Consider the following 20,946-nt stretch of genomic DNA (forward strand, 5'->3'; position numbering starts at 1 on the left):
AACATACTCTAAATAAAGAGCACGAGCATACCGGATAAAGGTTAACTCGGAACAGCTCTACAACAACAGTGCTTACATGTGCATCACCGTGAATGGTAAGAAGCTGGAAAAAAAGACCACCTTCAAGTTATTGGGAGCAACCCTGTCCAATTCTGGTATCAGTACCGGAAAGGTTCAAACAAGAAATACTATGTCGACCGCAGCAATGGCCAGAGTAAGCAGGTAATGGACAAGCAGCTCTATGAGCTTTCGAACCAAGCACAGACTACCGGTATACAAGTTCCTCGTAGTCTATATTCTTGAGTACGGCTGCGAGATCTGGACACTTCAAGCGGACACAAGACGATGGATAAAAACCTTTTAATAAAAGTGTGTAAGAAGACTGCTCCGCATCTCCTACATAAAGCACATGGCCAACGAGTATGCCCGAAACATGAAGCAGGACTTGTTTGCTTACAAAACCCATCCTTAAAACGTCGAAAGCTGGATTGGTTTGGACGCGACAACTGGCACGACTCTCTGTGCAAGACTGTGCTCGAGGGCAAGCTAGATGGTGGGCGCAGTCGGAAGAAAAGCTGGATAGACAATGTGAAAGAGTGTACTTCCCTCCTCATGGGTGAGCTACTTCCAGCAGCACACAACAGACATGACTTGCAGATGGTCTCTGTGTCGTTGTCCCTAATTTCGGTCCGACCGGTCAAGGGAATGATGATAAAGATAATGATGAAGACACAGTATTTTGAATGCGTCATGAAAGTCGATGTAGAAAACATTTTTTAAACTTTCTCGTGAAAATCTTTTAAATTGTACATATTATAATAGTAAATTGACTACTTAAATGCTTCTTAATGAAGAGTACTTTTGTGACCTTTTCGTTGTACTGACCAACCGAAGGTATTACGTGAACTTAAGTTAACCATACTTATTGTTAATTGCTTACTGGTGGGATTGAATGATTTGCAATGTATATGTGAAGCTGTTTAATTTTCTCGTTCTGCGTATACTGAAGTTTTTTTATTTTGCAAGGTTAAACATTTGAAAAGTAGATGGTCTTGAAAGCTTTGTGCTGATGTCTGAGAATTAATTGTGATGAAAACTATAGAATCATCAGCAAACAGACTGTTGATGGGCGACCAGAAGTACAAGGGGTCTCGTTGACACACAAGCAACTTGTTGTGAGATTAAGTTTCTGTGCAAGTTTATATTATGATCGACATTATAAAACGCCTAGATGTTTATCGTTCTAGTATTTGTGAGTTTAATGGGACTGGTATTTTTGTGTGAAACTTATAAGTTGTTAAATTTACAAGTACCCAATACACAGAAAATTATACTACACATGTAAACGCCTTTCTTTTTTGTTTCGTAAAACTGTCAACAGTCAATCGAGTGGATTATATATGCACCGATATATTAATTGTTAACCACTACAACTATAAACAGGATTCACTTATCCAAAATTATCCACTGGTTTAATGCTTGTATTTGAGTTTGAATATTTCTTGAATATGCGGGTGTGACTGTGTTCGCGGTGGCGTAGTCGATATGGAGTCCGTATAGCGATCAGGAGGACGATCCCCACTGTGGGAGTGTTCTTCAGATCGCCATCAAAGACAAAAAGTATTGAAATCGTTAAGGATCCGTTATTCCTTGAAGAGTCAAGGTGCGTCGATGCTCCAGAAGAGCCATGCTCTTAATGGGAAGAAGATTAGGTTATCAACTCGTGCAGCAAATATTAATTGATTAAGGGGACTCATCAGTCGGTGATTAATAGAGCTGCCATTCCATTCCGATGTTTTTGGGACACCTCATCCAGAAATGTATGTAAACAACTATTTCATTGTAATTTTTCGTTTAAAACGATGCGTTTGATTATATTGCCAGAGACTACGTCTCTGATATTGCCAAAGCCTAATCAACGCCCGTGTGTTAGATGTTTAGAGCGTTATCTTAGTAAGTAGTGATTTGTAGCCTGGCTTGTTGACATTTTTAACTTTCCAACCAGTCCAACATGGCTGAAAAGATGAATATTTTGTCAACATAATATGATTTCTTGCTTCAAAATGGTAAATTACACGTCTTTGACATGATCTTGGTTCGAAGTCTTACTCTTATTCGTATAATCTATAGTGTTTATTATTGCATGACATATGCTTTTGAGACCCCTAAATTGTGTTTAAGATAAATCACTATCATTGACAATTTTCAACTTTAGTCTTTATCAAAATACATTTCGCCTTCTTTTTTCTTATCATCATTTATTACCGGTATTTATATCAATATTCAATGTGATTGCGGTTTTAACTGCAAGTTTTTATCCAACACAAAAATATTTATAAGGATTGTTTTATTTTTTTACAATTTTTTTTTTACATAAAACTATTGTGAAAATACGGAGCTCAAGCATGTATTGAACCCACAACCTCCAGAGTGGTAGTCAGACATTCTAACTGGATTTCTTAAAAGCTAGCATAACAGCAAAGCTGTTGGAAGTGACCATAAATCACTACACACCCCCCTCTCTTAATGTTTCAATGCATCTGACACTTGGCTACAAGCGTCAACAGCTACACAAGCGGCTCCCTGAAACCAATTCACAAAGCTCAGACCCTTATTCACAGTTCATGTTTGCCTTGTCACCATTATTATGGAAATACAGAGCTCAAGTTGGGCATTGAACCCATGACCTCAAGAGTGGTAGTCAGACATTCTAACCGCATCGCTAAATAGCTAGCTTTAAAAACAGAAGTGACCATAAATCACTACAAAATTGATTGAAATAAAAATAAAAAGTACATAAAACCATAATAAGTAGGAAAATCAAATGCAATCAATCCTTAGACTTTTAAATTGTACCATTTTGCTCCGTATCACATTTAAATTAATATATACAGGGCTTTCCACAGGTCATTTAACGGTACTTCGCCGGAGCGCTTGAATTTCGAAATCAGAGTCCCCGGGGCGCTTGAAATTTTCCAATCAGTGTGTATTTTCATTAACTGCAACTGCATTCTTAAGATGAAAGCGATATCGACTTATCCGAAATTTGAGAGCCGATTTATGATCCTCTGTCAATTACGTCATGTATCTCTTTACCCACCTAAAGCCCGCCTTAAAGGCGGATCGTCGTAATGGAAAATCGATATTGGCCAATGAGAGCGCACGCTTTGAATGAGCGAACAACGCTCGTAGGAAGTCATACCTGCAGTAAGATTATGCAGAGAACGAGTGGCGTAATTTTCATAAGTGTGTGATTTTATGGCAGTTTGTTGGCTTTGTTTTCTAACACACTCATCAGTCCCTAGTGACCCTACGGTGTTTAACAAATTATCGTTTAATTAATAACGCACAACTGTAAATGTTTGGTCCGATTCACAAATGAGCATTATTAAATTTGTAATCCGAAACACGCTTTCAAATTTTAATGCTTACGCGACATGAACAGATTCTAGCGTCAAATAAACAGTGCTTTATCCATTGTCTCAATAAAAAGCTTGCGAAAATTATGCAGACATGTATGGGGAAAGGAATAATAATAAGAAGAAATTGATCGAGACGGGATTATGCGAGCTATGCGGGAAAGGGTTAAAACAATTTTGTGAATGTCGTTAGCAATGACTTTTTTGCTGTTTTTTCTTGAAGAGTCATAACGAACCGTCATAACGTCATTTCACTATACAAATAAAAAAAATACATATTGAGGGTGTAGCCCATCCATACCCCCCCTCAATGGCCCCGGGGCGTCTGAAAAAAAATCCTGTGGAAGGCACTGATATATTAAATTACCTTTATTGCAGCCATAGTATTTGTAGTTAATTTATAATGACACAGTTTCAGTTCTGTCTCTATTTAAAAATTTGCTTCCGTCGCAAAAATGCTGGAAAATGTCTGCTGCTAAACGCAGACAGGCTAGGACTTCCATTATCTGCATGCACGCCTAATATTTTACAATTGGTTGCACAACCTGTATCATCCGGAATTGACCGGAAAAGACGTTGTGAAGAGTTAACTCGCAGTTTTAATTGTGCAGGTGGTGATAGATTCTTAAAAGCCCATTAACACTCAAAATCAACAAATATTTTGTACAATATTTCGAAACATAAAGTTACACATATAAAATCAATGTTCCTTATAGCAAAAGTCAAAATTTCAACGCTAGATGTGGTCTGGTAACAGATTTCATGAATACAAAATGCTCATTATAATTGTTTTGTCACAATAAAATGTTGTTGAAAGAAAACAGCTCAAACAAATAAAATATTATTTTCATGCATTATTTAATAAAATTTTAATATGATGTAAGTGTTTAACATGCTTTTACAATTAATAACAAAATAAATTACACAATTTTTACTAGATTGCAATTCATTATTTCACAGTTTGTGACATATTGCCTTGCTAAGTAAGGGGCCTAAGGCTGCTTCCCAAAGCAGGAAAGAAATACAGCCTTTACTCATTTTTGTTTACATGATTGTGTAATTTTTCTTTCTTTGCATACTGCCAACCGCTCTTTCGAGCATTATAGGCAGAGGGACATTATCGAGTCCGTTTCCTGGGAAGAACCAGTACTAGGTGTCTATGGAGGAGTTAATGAGAACGCACCCCGAGTGGGGTTCGAACCCACGAACTCCCGATCGCTAGGCGGACACCTCATCCACTACACACCGCGATCTCGTAATGTCCAACTTGGCTCGGGAATATTTTATGCGATTGATTACATGACTTGTGCAATGTAAGATTTGGCAAGGGATTCCTATTTACAAGTGCAGATGTTCTGCAATTGAACATGTAGAAGGTCTGTTTTGGGTTCAGCATTTTGTCTGTAACAAAATTGTTAAGTCTCAAATTAATGTGAAGGCTCATAAACTATATAAGATATTAACATGAAACTTCATTGATGATAAGATATAAATGAGTCAAAGTGCTTGATTTATTATTAGTCTGCATTTTTTCCGATAAAGACAAGTGAAACTGAAAGAAACAGTATACTGATTGTGAATATGCGTTTTCTCATTTTAGGGCAACAATCAAACGCAGTTGGAGAAGGAGATCGGCTTAGTGCAGTTGCCTGCCAATGAACACTACTTTGGACTTGTTAATGTAAGTTGCAGCGACCCAGTTGTTATGTAGACTGTAAAAATGCCAGGGTCTATTTTTGGCCCTATCATTAGGGACAAAAAAAAGACGTGCATACATAACATATTTTCAAACACACCAAATATTTAAAGAATTGGTGCTATTCAATAAATATAGTTCCATAAGATAAATTGTTGGATCGTAAATGGCCCTTAAAAGCGCCTTATGGACCTTAGCTCTTTTAAGGGTCATTGACTCTTTGAACAAAATAGTAATTTGCTATGACATACAATTTAGAATAGGCTCTAAGAGTGTATTTCATGAATTTCATGTTGCTTGGGTATGACAGCACTTTGTTTAACCATAATTACACCCTAAAAAGTGTGGCAAAAAATCAATTTAATGGTAAAATCAGACTACTAGGAAACCGAATGTATGTAACAATTGGCATGTCTTTTTTCAATAGCTGCAAAGTTTAATGAACTGTTCATGCAAATCTTGCAGTCAGTTCAGGTTTTATGCTGTTTGCTGCGCATCAGTGTCAAAGGGTTTGAAATGAAGCCTTTAAAATTTAAGTTTCTAAGGGACTACAAACATGTCAAAATACATATCTAAGTGGTAAAGGGTTAAAGGGATCTATCTTTTCACGGTTTGGTAAATTGACAAGACTGAGAAAAGTTGTTTCAGATTCGCAAATTTTCGGTTTAGTTATGATATTTGTGAGGGAACAGTATTACTGAACATTTGCCATGGTCTAATATAGCCATTATATGCATCTTTTGACGATGTAAAAACCTAAAAATTATCAAGCGTTGCAACGCAAAACGATTGAATAATTTGGAGAGCTCTGTTGTTTTCGTTTAAATTTGTGAAACTATGAAGATTGCTTATATAACGTATAAAATACGCCTCTTCTGTATGCTTGGCAGGATAGCTCAGTTGGCTTGTGCGTTTTTACTTCAGGATTCCGGGGGTCACTGGTTCGAGCCCTGCTGCGGGCTACTTTTTTTTTCCTTTTCTAAATTTTATTTTTGATTTTTTACTGGAGCTTTTAAAATTTAATGTTTACATTTATCAATGTAAAGCATTTAATGACAAACTTCAAAACATGCCAAAATCTGTGAAAAGGCCCCTTTAAAAAAGTTCTTACATTTAATTTGATTTTAAAGCGGCTACATGCAGATCAACATGCGTATCTGAGTGGAAAAGGGTTAAACTCTTCATTAAAATGTCGACACAAATTGTCAATGAATGTTTCAGTTTGGGAACACCTGCTATTGCAACTCGGTGTTGCAGGCTTTGTACTTCTGTCGACCCTTCAGAGAGAAAGTGCTGCAGTATAAACACCAGCAGAAAAATCAAAAGAAAGAGACTTTGCTAATGTGTTTGGCAGATCTGTTTTATAATATTGCAACCCAGAAGAAGAAGGTCGGAACACTTGCGCCAAAAAGGTTTATCACACGGCTACGAAAAGAATGCGGTAAGTTTGTCATTATCTGTCTTTTGTTACTCAAACAGATTCCATTACAAATAAGTGTGATTAATTTTTTAATAGTATCCCATTAAGTTATTATTTTCTGTCTTTTGTAACTGAAACCGATCTTACAAATAAGTGTTTTTTAGTTTTGAATGGTATCCCATTAAAGTTTTGAGTACCTAAAAACAAAACAAAATCATTTTAAGTGAAATCGAAGAACAATAACAAAAACATCACTATCAGTAGGAATATTTTATGTAGTTTGCTTTATGATTGTTTTAACCCATTTATGCCTAGCGTCTAGAATTAAGGCCTTGGCAAACAGGGTAGACCCAGATGAAACGCCACATGAGGCGGCGTCTCATCAGGGTCTGCGCTGTTTGCTTAAAGGAATTTCTGAAAGAAATATTATAAATATAGTAATAAATATACTAGACATCTTTTTAAAGAGGTTTTGAAAGTTTGTTTGCATTATACTTTATTTGATGGGTTTTGTGTATTTACATTTGTTCCTTTCAGAACTTTGGAGCGTATCGTTACAAACTGCTAAAAAAAATGCAGATTGATTGTCTTCTTAGATTTTCACATGCAAACATGAGAACTAAGAACAATAACATATAACTGATAAGCATTGATATATAGTCAAAGGAGATTAATAATTGCAAAAAAGCCGCTGGACAAATGCCATGATCATTGAATTTCCTGATCGGCTACCTACTTTGGGAAATCAAATGGCCCACCAGAATTTGAGCTTTGCATGAGCAAGGGGGGCTTCTGCTTCAGTAAACCAGGGCTCAAACCACAAATGCTTTCTATTTCAGAGCTGTTTGACAACTATATGCAGCAAGATGCACATGAATTCCTCAACTATTTATTGAACAGAGTTGCTGAACTCCTGCAAGGTAGGACCCTGTCTGTATTGTTTGAACAGTTTTCCATGCTTTCAATTGTCCAACAACGGTTTTGTTAAAATACATTGAAAATTGTATTTGTTCTTGTTTGTGTGCAAATTATAGTTAATTTAAAATCTACTATAATGGGTGGCAATGTGCGAGAGCAAAATGTTTCTTTACCCCCCCCCCCCCCCCCACACACACACACACTTCCCGGATTCCAAAGTAATGGAGGGAATACAGGAATCACCACGGACGTCTGTTAGCGTGTCCATCTGTCCATGGACAACACCTTGTTGTTACATGCGATATATATAGTGTGTTAAATATAACATAAACTTTTACCTTTTTTAACATCAGTATAAGGCTAAAGCCGATTTTTTTTATGAAACCACATGGATCGCAGTTGTAATATTTGGTGTATAATATTAAATAGTAATCCTCTACAAAGTTTCTCAAACTATGCCCTTTAGGGTCAGAAGGTTAATTTACACTTCTCACCCCATCTGTGTGAGTGTTTGAAGTCCATTATCAGTTAACGTGACGCAAATAACATGCCTCTACTTACCTCAAAAGTCACAGTCACACATTGAGGACAATGTTTTTTTTCCACATTTAACAGCTTACAAATTTCTATATCACCAGTCTATTCATTCACTGTAAATTGATGGGTTTTTTAATAACTTTGCACAAATGTTTAACACACCGGTCTCTCTACCCTAAAGTTTACGGTGGCATTTAGAGGTAAACGGTAGAATGTTGCCTAAAACAACTTGTCGAAATTGTAACTTTGTCATTCATCATGTAATTTTTAGCTCATCTATTTTTTGAAAAAAAAAATGAACTATTGTCATCACCTTGGCGTCGGCGTTGGCGTCGGCGTCCGCTTAAGTTTTGCGTTTAGGTCCACTTTTCTAAGAAAGTATCAATGCTATTGCATTTAAACTTGGTACACTTACTTACTATCATGAGGGGACTGGGCAGGCAAAGTTAGATACAGTAACTCTGGCGTGCATTTTGACTGAATTATGTGCCCTTTTTATACTTAGAAAATTGAAATTTTTGGTTAAGTTTTGCGTTTAGGTCCACTTTTTTCAGAAAGTATCAATGCTATTGCATTCAAACTTGGTACACTTACTTACTATCATGAGGGGACTGGGCAGGCAAAGTTAGATAACTCTGGCGTGCATTTTGACAGAATTATGTGCCCTTTTTATACTTAGAAAATTGAAAATTTGGTTAAGTTTTGTGTTTAGGTCCACTTTATTCCTACAGTATCAAAGCTATTGCTTTCATACTTGCAACACTTATTAACTATCATAAGGGGACTGTGCAGGCAAAGTTATGTAACTCTGACTGGCATTTGGACGGAATTATGGGCTCTTTATACTTAGAAAATTGAAAATTTGGTTAAGTTTTGTGTTTTGGTCCACTTTACCCCTAAAGTATCATAGATATTGCTTTCATACTTGGAACACTCGCAAACTATCATAAGGGTACAGTAAAAGGACAAGTTGCATAACTCTGGATGTCATTTTTACGGAATCATGGCCCTTTTTCGACTTAGTAACTTTGAATATATGGTAAAATTTTGTGTTTTGATCCACTTTACTTCTTAAGTATCAAGGCTATTGCTTATACCACAATAGACTCAACCCAAACCATCCCCCGTGCTCCCCCCCCTCCCCCCCCCCCCCCGAATCCACCCCCCCTATTTTTTTTATTTTTTTTTAATTTTGAAGATCATCTCACAAATGACCACCACACCCTCACACTATACCCCCCTACACCCAAATTATTTTTTTTAAACGGTTAAAAAACACAACTATTTATTTTTATTATTTTATGTTTGAAATACCGTCCAACCATCGCACCCAATATTCCCCCCCCCCCCCCACCCGAACCCCCCCCCCCCCCCCCCCTAATTTTTTTTTTATTTTATTTTTTTTAAGATCATCTCACAAATTACCACCACACCCTCACACTATACCCCCCCCCCCCCCACCTCATCCCCCCCCAATTTTTTTTTGAAACGGTTAAAAAACAAATATATATTTTTATTATTTTATGTTTGAAATACCGTCCAACCATCGCACCCAAGAATCCCCCCCTTCCACCCACCCCCCACTCCCCCCCCCGATTTTTTTTGTGTGCATTTGTTTCGCATTTTAGGAAGATAATGTAATAAATTTCCACACCCCCACACTATACACCCCTCTTCACTCCACCCCTCCCTCCTTTGTGATTGAAATTGAGAGTCCCTTCACCTTTAACAAGAAAATAGATGAGCGGTCTGCACCCGCAAGGCGGTGCTCTTGTTGTATACCTTACCACAAATAACCACCATACGGAGGTGTATCACAACTATCCCTTCCTCAAAAGTCAAGGTCACACTTTTATCCAATCAGGATGAATCTTTGTTAGATTATATTATATCTTGACAATTTCGAGGCCATGTTGGAATCTTTGTTACGGGCATGCGGAAACTATGTCATTAGGTAAAGTCTTAGAAAAACCTTATTTCCTTCTCAAGCCACATGTATTACTGAATCTCGATGAAACTTTGTCACAATATTTATCTTTACAATATCCAGGGGTGGTAGTCCAGAAACATATTAAGTCATTTCTTAAATAATTTCACTTAAGTTCAAAATTACAATGTTTTGTATTTCTTTACTTAATAAGGAAACACATGTTTTTTTGGTATTCCTAAAATAACATTGGCATAATGATGCTATTTAAATGTATATCTTGATGTCAATCTATTGCAATATAAAATGAAACACTTAAGAAAATATCCCAATTTAAGGATAAGAATAAAATTTAACTTAAGATGATTCTGGAATACGACCCAAGGCCATGTTTGAATCTTGGTCGGTTGGTGTAAACAGCTAGATCACCAGGTGAAGCTTTAGTTGGTGTAAACAGCTAGATCACCAGGTGAAGCTTTAGTTGGTGTAAACAGCTAGATCACCAGGTGAAGCTTTAGTTGGTGTAAACAGCTAGATCACCAGGTGAAGCTTTAGTTGGTGTAAACAGCTAGATCACCAGGTGAAGCTTTAGTAAGTGTAAACAGCTAGATCACCAGGTGAAGCTTTAGTTGGTGTAAACAGCTAGATCACCAGGTGAAGCTTTAGTTGGTGTAAACAGCTAGATCACTAGGTGAAGCTTTAGTTGGCATAAACAGCTAGATCACCAGGTGAAGCTTTAGTTGGTGTAAACAGCTAGATCACCAGGTGAAGCTTTTGACAAGTGGTATGCCTTGAACTGAGGTGAGAGCTTCAGTTTCATCATAGTCTCCTTGTTCATGCAACATAGTACAACATGGGAAATCAGGTGGTGTGTAGTCTTCATCACGATTATGACAAAATCGAGTTAAGATTGCTTATCTTTACTCAGGAAGGTTGCTCTGTTGATCCATCATTTTGTCATTTGGTTTGTCTGAAATAGATGTCTTCAGCTTGCAAATCATGCTACTTCCACATTTCTCAAATTGATAAAATTGAACCTTAGAATATGTGATCAGCATAGAGAGTAAATGTATGTGTGCAAGACAATAAATAGCTGACAGCGCGTGTTGGGGCATGAGACACCTTTTTGACAAATTCTAGTAATTGGAGGAGGAATTAACATTGCATATGAGCTGCGCTCTGTGAAAATTCGGCTAAATGCATGTGCATAACATATCGTTCCAGACTAGCCTGCGCAGCCTGCACAGTCTAATCAAAGACAACATTTTTTCCTAAACTGGATTTTCATTTAGAAGAGACTTAATGTAAACAACAATTGCCATAAAAGCATAAAGTGTTGTCACTGATTAGCCTGTGTGGACTGCACAGGCTAATCTGGGGGGAAAAACACACCTACATTAAGTGCTGTTATCTCAAGCACTGCTCATTTGGAAGCCATAGTAAGCAGAATATTTGTGAGTACCCTGTGTATTGTCCACAGCGGAGACGCAGGGAGCCAAGGGTAAGGGTGGGGAGAACAACTCCCAGAGCAAGTCGGAGCCCACTTGGGTGGAGGAGCTCTTCCAGGGGACATTCACTAACGAGACCAGATGCCTTAACTGTGAAACAGTAAGTGCTGCGCTTCTCAGTGTATTTTATACATCTTTGCAGTTTTGGTGGAATAAACATGAGCCTCGTTCTGGGTAAACGGGGCTTAATGCATGTTTGTAAAGTGTCGTCCCAGATTAGCCTGTGCAGTCAGCACTTAAATTACTGGAACCACACTTTACGCACTTACATTAGGTCCTGTTTTCCAAGAAATAGGCTCATATAAACCATGTTAGGAAAAATATATAATAACTGTGGAACCTCGTGTGCAGGACTTTCAATTTATTGTCATAAAGAAAGGTAATTCAAAATAATGCATGGACCATGAAGGAAGATATTAGATGCCTTAGCTTAGAAATGGTACGTCAGGAATTGACAAATAATATTCAAAGATTGGTTATGAAAAAATAATTCATAGTAATATATTAATCATGATTAATCACGATGGTTAAAAAAATGATAAAATGACTTTGTCAATTTAACATAATTATTCTTTCAATAATTTATTGATATGCTAAGCCAAAATGAACAAAAAATCATTAGAAAGGGAAGTGTATCCTTTGTGTGTACTGACTGTAATTTGCGGAGCATCAGATTGCTATGCTAACAAAATAAACAATTTTATAAGAGTCAAAGGTAAGGTTTAAGTTTATGTCTGATGCATTTAGAAAAAAACATACACGAGTACTGTATCAAAATACATGGGTGTTGATTTAGTTTATTTAGCTCATTCAATGCTAAGACAGTTTTAACCCTTTGAGCGCTGGAACCGGATTTTGAAGGCCTTTGCAAACAGTTTGGATCCAGATGAGACGCCACAGAATGTGGTGTCTCATCAGGATCCAAACTGTTTGCTATTCTGATAGTATTTTTTGAAAAAAAGTGAAGAAAATGATAATTTTAGAAATTCAGCAGACGACATTTTAGCAGACAACAAATTTCTCAGCATGCAAAGGTTTAAGAAAAGTACTAACTCTGCTGGATCTATTTCAAAGTGATGATATTTGGTAAACCCTGTTTGGGGGTGGACAGTGATGATATTTGGTACACCCTGTTTGGGGGTTGACAGTGATGATATTTGGTAAATCCTGTTTGGGGGTGGACAGTATTTTCCTCCCTCGAGGTCTTTTTAAAATCACATTCCTGAATACATCGTCATCACCCTGGGAAAACAGGACTTAATGCATTTTTGATAACAAGAGACTTCCTTCATACAAAAAATACTATAAAAGTGAAAAGTGTCATACCTGAGTAGCCTGCTAGGGCTCATCTGTAACAACATTTTATCCCACTTTTACAGCGAATTCGGTTGATTAAAGCCCTGTTGATTAAATATCATCTATAATCAACAGCAGGAAATGACGTCAATATTTCGACGAAATGACGTCATAAATCCAGCAAAATTATCTAGTCAAACAAATTTTGTTTAAACAAAAAGGTTTACAAAATAAAAAGTGGGATAAATAGAATAATAGATTAGTGTTGATTATAGATCAGGTTTATCATGCTCATGCATATTAGAGTTGTGTTCTGAGAAAACTGGGCATAATGCATGTGAGTAAAGTGTCATCCCAGATTAGCTTGTGCAATCAGCACAGGCTAATCAGGGACGACACTTAACGCTTTTATTACATTTTTTGTTTAAAATGAAGACTCTTCTTAGCAAAAATCCAATTTAGGCGGAAAGTTTCGTCTCTGATTAGCCTGTGCTAATCTGGGTTGACACTTTATGCACACGCATTATGTCAAGTTTTCCCAGAGCGAGGCTCGATGCTTTTGCTAATACACCATCAGGTGAGCAGTAAAGATGAGGACTTCCTGGACCTGTCCGTTGATGTGGAGCAAAACACGTCCATCACCCACTGCCTACGGGGCTTCAGCTGCACCGAGACGCTCTGTGCCGAGCACAAGTACTACTGCGAGGTCTGCTGTAGCAAGCAGGAGGCGCAGAAAAGGTCAGAACTCAGTTTTTGTTTTGTGTTGTGTATTGTATCTGTGATAAATTTTTATTTCCTATAACTATTTTAATTACTTAAGTCTTTATTAACTTCATGTTGTATGTGCTCATTTTTAACTGTGATATTCCTACAGTAATTTCCACCAATTCAAGTATTATTAATGCTCAGTTTAGAACTGTGATATAGTATTAAGCAACAATTCATGTCTCTCTATGTCATGCCACCATCAACAAGGACCACAATGGAAATAAGAGATCACTCTCTTTTGTGTGCTATCCTTGGTACTGTGTTGTGTGACATGATTAATACTCATGTTTGTATTTTTAAGTATTATTTTATGAATGCAACATGTTTGTTAGTTGTGTTTGCACCATGATACAGAAATAAATCTATCTAATCTATCTTCTTTTCCCTTTCCCACTCGAAAGACAACTGAAAAAGGCTATATGGAACCAGCATAAAACCAGAACAGCCTGCAAGTAACTGGCAGCCTGTTCAGGTTATACGCTGTTTGCTCCTCAGCAGCATCATAGGGTTGGAAATGAAGCCTTTAACACTTAAATCTATTTATAAATGTCTTAAATTTGAGTTGTGTTGGCAGGACAAAATATAACCAGTTTTTTTTGTGTCACAAATTAAAAAATAAGTTACGTTTGATGTTTATAAATGGCACATCAGATTTGTTAAGATATGTAGCTAGTCTGTGTTCTTTTGGACACAAATTGAGATCATATTTTCTCTGCCAACACAGAACAATGTTAAAACTAATTCCCTGTGTTAAGTTCATTTTACATATTGTCAACAGTTTCAGCAAAATATATATTTGGTGATAGCCCAGTAAATTATGCCATTTTTTGTACTCCCCCTTGACACTGTGACATGATTTGACCATTGTTCTGGGTAAACAGGACTTGGTGCCTAAATTTTGTCCTTGACTAGCCTTTGCAGTCCACACAGGCTCACCAGGGACTATACTTTCCTGGCACACCAGGGACTATACTTTCCGGGCACACCAGGGACTATACTTTCCGGGCACACCAGGGACTATACTTTCCGGGCACACCAGGGACTATACTTTCTGGGCACACCAGGACTATACTTTCCGCTTTGTAATTTCTTTTTTGCAGGAAGTCTCTTCTTAGCGAAAAACTAGTTTAAACAGAAAATGTCATCCCTGATTAGCCTTTTAGGACAGCATTGGCTAATCTGGGATGACACTTTGCGTACATGCATTAAGCCCCATTGTCCCATAACAAGGCTCATTGTGTTTCAAGGATGAGAGTAAAGAAGCTACCTCAGATACTGGCGCTCCATCTGAAGAGGTTCAAGTACACGGAGCAGCTGAAGCGGTTCACCAAGTTGTCATACAGAGTTGTCTTTCCCTTGGAACTTCGCCTTTTTAACACAGTGAGTTGAACTACTTATTCAAACTGCACAAGGAAAGGTCTTAACAAAAAAGTGTATTTGACATTTAACGATATCCATTTTTTGTAATGTGAAACTTGGTATTAATAATCTATTCATTCAGAATATAATTTGGAAGAACACTTGTAGTGCACTAGGTATAAATATAGTGCCAATCAATATCAAACATCGTTATTCCAATTCATTTTTTGTGTGTGCTTGTTTGTATATCTTCAGACAACGTGAAAGAATAATCCTTTTTATTAAATATTTCGTAAAGGTAGCAGGCCAATGCTTATGCTATTGTAAAATGCGTGAGCTATTATTGGTATGTACTTTAAAGTACAGCTAACTAGAAGATAGATAAATATACAAAAGCAATAATATTACAATTTATATCATGTATTGTTCTAAAACTCTCAAACATGTACATACTGTATGTATACAACCTAGCTGCAATTCTAGTCAAACTTTATTATGTATTTTATAAACAAAACAGTTTTATAAGCAAGATAACAGTTTAACAATTATCTTCTCAAATTAAACACCTTCCTTGATATATTCAAGGACAAACAAAAAGACCATGTTTTAAAAACCTCATTGAGCAGCGTTTGATTGATGAAGAACTGTGTATACCAATTTGTTATGAAAAGTGAAGCAATGAGATGGCTTTTACTAAGCTTTTACCAAGCTAAGTTTGATTATTATGCTTTATATTTTGTACGTGGTCCATGATCGATCCCAATAGTTGCAACACCACCAGACATGAAGACTTTTATATTTAAGTCTCTCTCTGGGAAAATGGGGCTTAATGCATAAGCGTAATGTGTCGTCTCATATCAGCCTGCGCAGTCCGCATAGGCTAATCAGGAACAACACTTCCTGCTTGAATGGAAATTTTCATTTAAAGAAAATCTCTTTTTAATGAAAATTCAGTTAAGGTTGAGGAAAGTGTCGTCCCTGATAAGCCTTTGGACTTCACAGGCTAATCTAGGACGACACTTTAACACACATGCATTAAGACCTTTTTTGCCAGAGCAAGGCTCATATGTTGGTTGTAACAAGTGTTTGGCATGTGTTCTTGTGCATTCTGATGACTCACACAATCCTAAACATATGTACTGCCTGGTGGCCATGGTGGTCCACATTGGCAGCTGTCTAAACCATGTGCATAAAGCAGCGTCCCAGATTAGTCTGTGCGCATTAATTTAAGTGTTTGTTTAAAAAAGTATGTAATAAACAAAAATGTATTCAAGGTGGAAAGTTTCGTCCATGATAAGCCTGTGAAAACTGCACTGGCTAATTTGGGACGACACTTTACGCACATGCATTTAGCCCCCATTTCTTTGTATGTGTAGTCTGATGACGCCCACAATCCAGACCGTATGTACGACCTTGTGGCCGTGGTGGTCCACATTGGCAGCAGTCTCAACCGTGGACACTACATCAGCATTGTGAAGAGTGACGACATCTGGATACTCTTTGATGATGATATCGTCGATGTAAGAATTACTGGTTTTTAAGTAGGACCGTAAAGACTTTTTACCAACATTTTATCCTACAAACCATGCATTATCATTATTTATATTAAAATCCTTTGTACCAATACCATTGATTCAAAGGATGTTAATATATATTACAACTGTGAGCAATTGTAGATCATGATTTCATATCAGTTTATCATTTTACTATTTAAGTGTAATTTTATGAAAATTATTGGCTTTAACGAATACTCTGCAGTAACTACAGTCTTTACTGAAGTCATAATGAGGACGCTTATAAGGTCAAAGGTGATGTGAAATGTTCTTTGGAATTGGTAATATTCTGGAAAAAAATGTATTGTTGTTTTAAAACCTATATCAATGGCAGCGGAATGTCAAAACAACAATGGTCTATTAAGATAAAATTATTTAGTAAATAGTCAATATTGTAGATAAAAGCTTAAAAATGCTTAATCCTTAAATGCTTAACTTAAAGTTTACATTACGTTTGTTAGATAAACATACCAAATGCTGTCTGTTATTAACCTGATTTATTCTTGTCAGAAAATTGAAGCAAGTTCCATGGAAGATTTCTTTGGTTTGTCTTCGGATGTCCAGAAGAACTCAGAGACAGGGTACATCTTGTTCTACCAGTCCAGGGAATGAGGAGGCCTCTCAACATTGCTTGGCCCACCTGCCCTGAACATTCAACATGTTCATGACATTTAATAGAATCAGGGGCCTGCCTCATTAATTATCTTATTATAACTTACCTCCTACAAAAATCCGATTGGCTTAGAGCGGTCACGTGCTCATGGTGTATTTTCCATACACCCCAAGTAATTTACATACACCCCGAGTAATTGAGTAGTCGGTTGAGATGTTATCGTTTTACAGTTTGTAACTGATGGTGTATGGTATATACACCCTCGGTACTTTCATACCATACTCAAGCTTTGTTCTCGTATGGTATGACATTTCTGAGGGTGTATACCCCATACACCATCGGTTACTAACAGTGAAACTAATAATATATCTCTGACAAATTTATGTAACAATACAATTTTAGAGGAAGCATATTTTATAAGTACCAACATTTATGATAAGGCTTTTTGGTGTTGTCAAGTTCCATAATGTCTTTCACATGACTTTTAGTTTAGAAACATATTAATCATAAAATTGATTATATGGATGAAAAATTTCAGTCTTTACTTTAATTGTGTAGTCAGATTTTCAGCTTACCTGAGCTGTGCTTATGGTGAGCTTTTGTGATCGCCTTTTGTCCGTCATGCGGCGTGCGGCATCAACATTTGCCTTGTGAACACTCCAGAGGCCACATTTATTGTCCGATCTTCATGAAACTAGGTCGAACATTTGTCCCATTGATACCTTGACTGAGTTCGAAACTGGGTCATGCTGGGTCAAAAACTAGGTCACTAGGTCAAAAAAAGAAAAACCTTGTGGACACTGTAGAAGTCACATTCGATGCCCAATCTTCATGTAACTGTGTCAAAATGTTTGTCGTAGTGACATGTTGGTTGAGTTGAAAAATGGTTCCGGTCCATTGAAAAATATGGCTGCCAGAAGGCGGGGCAGTATTCCTTATATGGCTATATAGAAACCTTGTGAACACTAGAAGTCACAATTTTAGCCCAATCATCATGAAACTTGGTCAAAACATTGGTTTCATTGATATCTCGAACGAGTTTGAAAATGGTCCAGATTGGTGAAAAAACATAGCCGCCAGGGGGCGGGGCAGTTTTCCTTATATGGCAATAGTAAAACCTTGTTAACACTCTAGAGGCCACATTTATTGTCCAATCTTCATGAAATTTGGTCAGAAGATTGGTCTGTATGATATCTTGGATGAGTTCGAAAATGGTTACGATTGCTTGAAAAACATGGCTGCCAAGGGGCAGGGCATTTTTCCTTATATGGCTATATATGGCTATAGTAAAATCTTGTTAACACTCTAGACGCCACACATATTGTCCAATCTTCATGAAATTTGGTCAGAAGATAAGTCTGTATGATATCTTAGATGAGTTCGAAAATGGTTACTTTTGCTTGAAAAACATGGCTGCCAAGGGCGGAGCATTTTTCCTTATATGGCTATATATGGCTATAGTAAAACCTTGTGAACACTCTTGAGGCTGCATTTATTGTCCAATCTTCATGAAATTTGGTCAGAAGATTGGTCTCAATGATATCTTGGATGAGTTCGAAAATGGTTACGTTTGCTTGAAAAACATGGCTTCCAATGGGCAGGGCATTTTTCCATATATGGCTATATATCGCTATAGTAGAATCTTTTTAATACTCTAGAGGCCACATTTATTGTCTGATTTTTATGAAACTTGGTCAGGAGATTCATCCCAATAATATCTTGGACAAGTTAAAAAATGATGCCGGTTGGTTGAAAAACATGGCCGCCAGGCGGGGCATTTTTTCCTTGTATGGCTATAGTAAAACCTTGTTAACACTCTAGAGGCCACATTTATTTTCCGATCTTCATGAAACTTGGTCAGAAGATTTGTCCATATGATATCTTGGATGAGTTTGAAAATGGTTTCGGTTGCTTAAAAAACATGGCCACCAGGGGGCTGGGCATTTTTCCTAATATGGCTATATATCATGCTTTTGTAAAACCTTGTTAACACTCTAGAGGCCACATTTATTGTTCGATCATCATGAAACTTGGTCAGATTTGTCCCAATAATATCTTGCATGAGTTCGAAAATTGTTCCGGTTGGTGGAAAAACATGGCCGCCAAGGGGTAGTGGCATTTTTCCTTATATAGCTTTAGTTAAACCTTGTTAACACTCTAGAAGCTGTATTTAATGTATGATCATCATGAAACTTTGTCAGTATATTTGTTTAAACGATATCTTGGATGTGTATGAAAATGATTCTGGTTTGTTGAAAAACGTGGCTGCCAGGGTGTTAACTAGTCATGAAAGTTGGTAAGAACATTTTGTTCTAAAGACATCTTGGGCTGCACAGAACAGGTCAGTTCCTTTTAATCTCAGGTGAGCGACTTTGGGCCTTTGAGGCCCTCTTGTTCATAAGATAAAGGCCCTGAAATATAATATAATGGGTAGATAGGATTCAAAATATGCTACTTTCTTAACAGTAATTTTTTGAAACATCTTGCTTAATCAAGCAATTTATTAGTTCAACAGCTAATAAATCAGGACTGAAACATGGCATGTTTACTTGACATTAATTGTTTTTGCAAATTGTATAGTATTTTTGAAGAAATTCCACATTTTTTTCTTGACTATTCTAAATGTACGAGTGTGGGTGTCAATTAACCCATTTATGCCTAGCATCTAGAAAAAAGGCCTTGGCAAACAGCGTAGACCCAGATGAGACGCCGCATGATGTGGTGTCTCATCAGGGTCTGCGCTGTTTGCTTAAAGGAATTTCTGTAAGAAATATTCTAAATATAGAAATAAGTATACTAGATATCCCTAATTTTGGAAATAAATTGATCCAATTTAGAAGGATGGGAGAGTCCACTAGGCATAAATGGGTTAGAGGCTGGTCCAGCACCCTGCTGTTTTGCTCTAGATCTGTCCTTGGGATGACTACATCTAACATAGAGCTGGAATCAGTGAGAACTTCTGGCAGTTGTTAATGTGATATGTGATAGTTTTGTACAGGTAACTGTAAAAAAGTATTAGAAGTGTTATTAATGTATTGATGTGCTTTCGTTTGTTGATGCCGTTTTTCCATATTGTTGTATTTGTGTTATTATATCTCACGTATATTATAATGATAATTACCCTTTATTAATTGGACTATTATATTTAACATTTATGTATAACATGGTGTGTACATTTTCATCAGACAAACTATAAATATTATTACAATGTAACTAACCAAGTTTGTTTGAAAAGTGTGAGTATAACATGGACATGACAAACATAAATAATTGTATAATTCCTTGTATTTGAATGTCATATACCATACATGAAGAGAGAGAAAAAAAGACTTATGAGGCAATATTTTTTTTTGAAGAAAAAGGGACATTCGCAAGGTCGAAATATTAAACTGATAAAGATTTACTCTTTTTGTCGTCAGATATTAAGGAGGCATTTGCATATTTGGAATATGGACTAATACAAGCTTAATTCACTCTCAATCACTAAAAGGTCAAATGTCAAAGGTCACTTGTTGCAATGTGTTGTCTTTGCAGTAACAAATACTAAATTCTTGAGAAAGTGTTTTTTCGGCCAATATTTACATTTGGCTTTGTTGTCACATAAAAGATGATAACATGGAAAAACTATATGACACAAAGAGGTTTAAGATTTTTTCTCAACACACATGCACAAACAGAGCCAATCACTATTGCTAAAACACGGTTTTGCAGGAATAATTATTTTCGATGCTTCCATTTACTAAGTGATATAAATTCGATGTTTCACGTGTGGTAAAGTGTGTAAATAACTAATGTACAATAGGCATGATGTTTCAAAATCATATTTGTCTTATTTAAAAAAAAACAACTGATAATTGTGCCTGTCATGCACAATCTGGATTTGTTATTGCAAAGACCATTCACCGTTACTGAAAGGACAAAACATAAATAAA

General features: G+C 36.7%; 1 protein-coding gene across 1 annotated transcript; it reads left to right on the forward strand.

Moving 5' to 3' along the window:
* Window positions 1–1,982: 1,982 nt before the first annotated feature.
* Window positions 1,983–20,356, forward strand: LOC127878203 (ubiquitin carboxyl-terminal hydrolase 46-like). The gene is made up of 9 exons (XM_052424691.1): window positions 1,983–2,066; window positions 5,020–5,100; window positions 6,337–6,556; window positions 7,375–7,455; window positions 11,398–11,525; window positions 13,299–13,459; window positions 14,737–14,869; window positions 16,225–16,368; window positions 16,912–20,356. Exons 1-9 carry the CDS (start codon window positions 2,046–2,048, stop codon window positions 17,011–17,013), a joined length of 1,071 nt encoding a protein of 356 aa, XP_052280651.1. The 5' UTR covers window positions 1,983–2,045; the 3' UTR covers window positions 17,014–20,356.
* The last annotated feature ends 590 nt before the right edge of the window (window positions 20,357–20,946 follow it).

Source organism: Dreissena polymorpha, chromosome 4, assembly GCF_020536995.1.
Source record: "Dreissena polymorpha isolate Duluth1 chromosome 4, UMN_Dpol_1.0, whole genome shotgun sequence".
In the NCBI taxonomy this organism is placed as follows: domain Eukaryota; kingdom Metazoa; phylum Mollusca; class Bivalvia; order Myida; family Dreissenidae; genus Dreissena; species Dreissena polymorpha.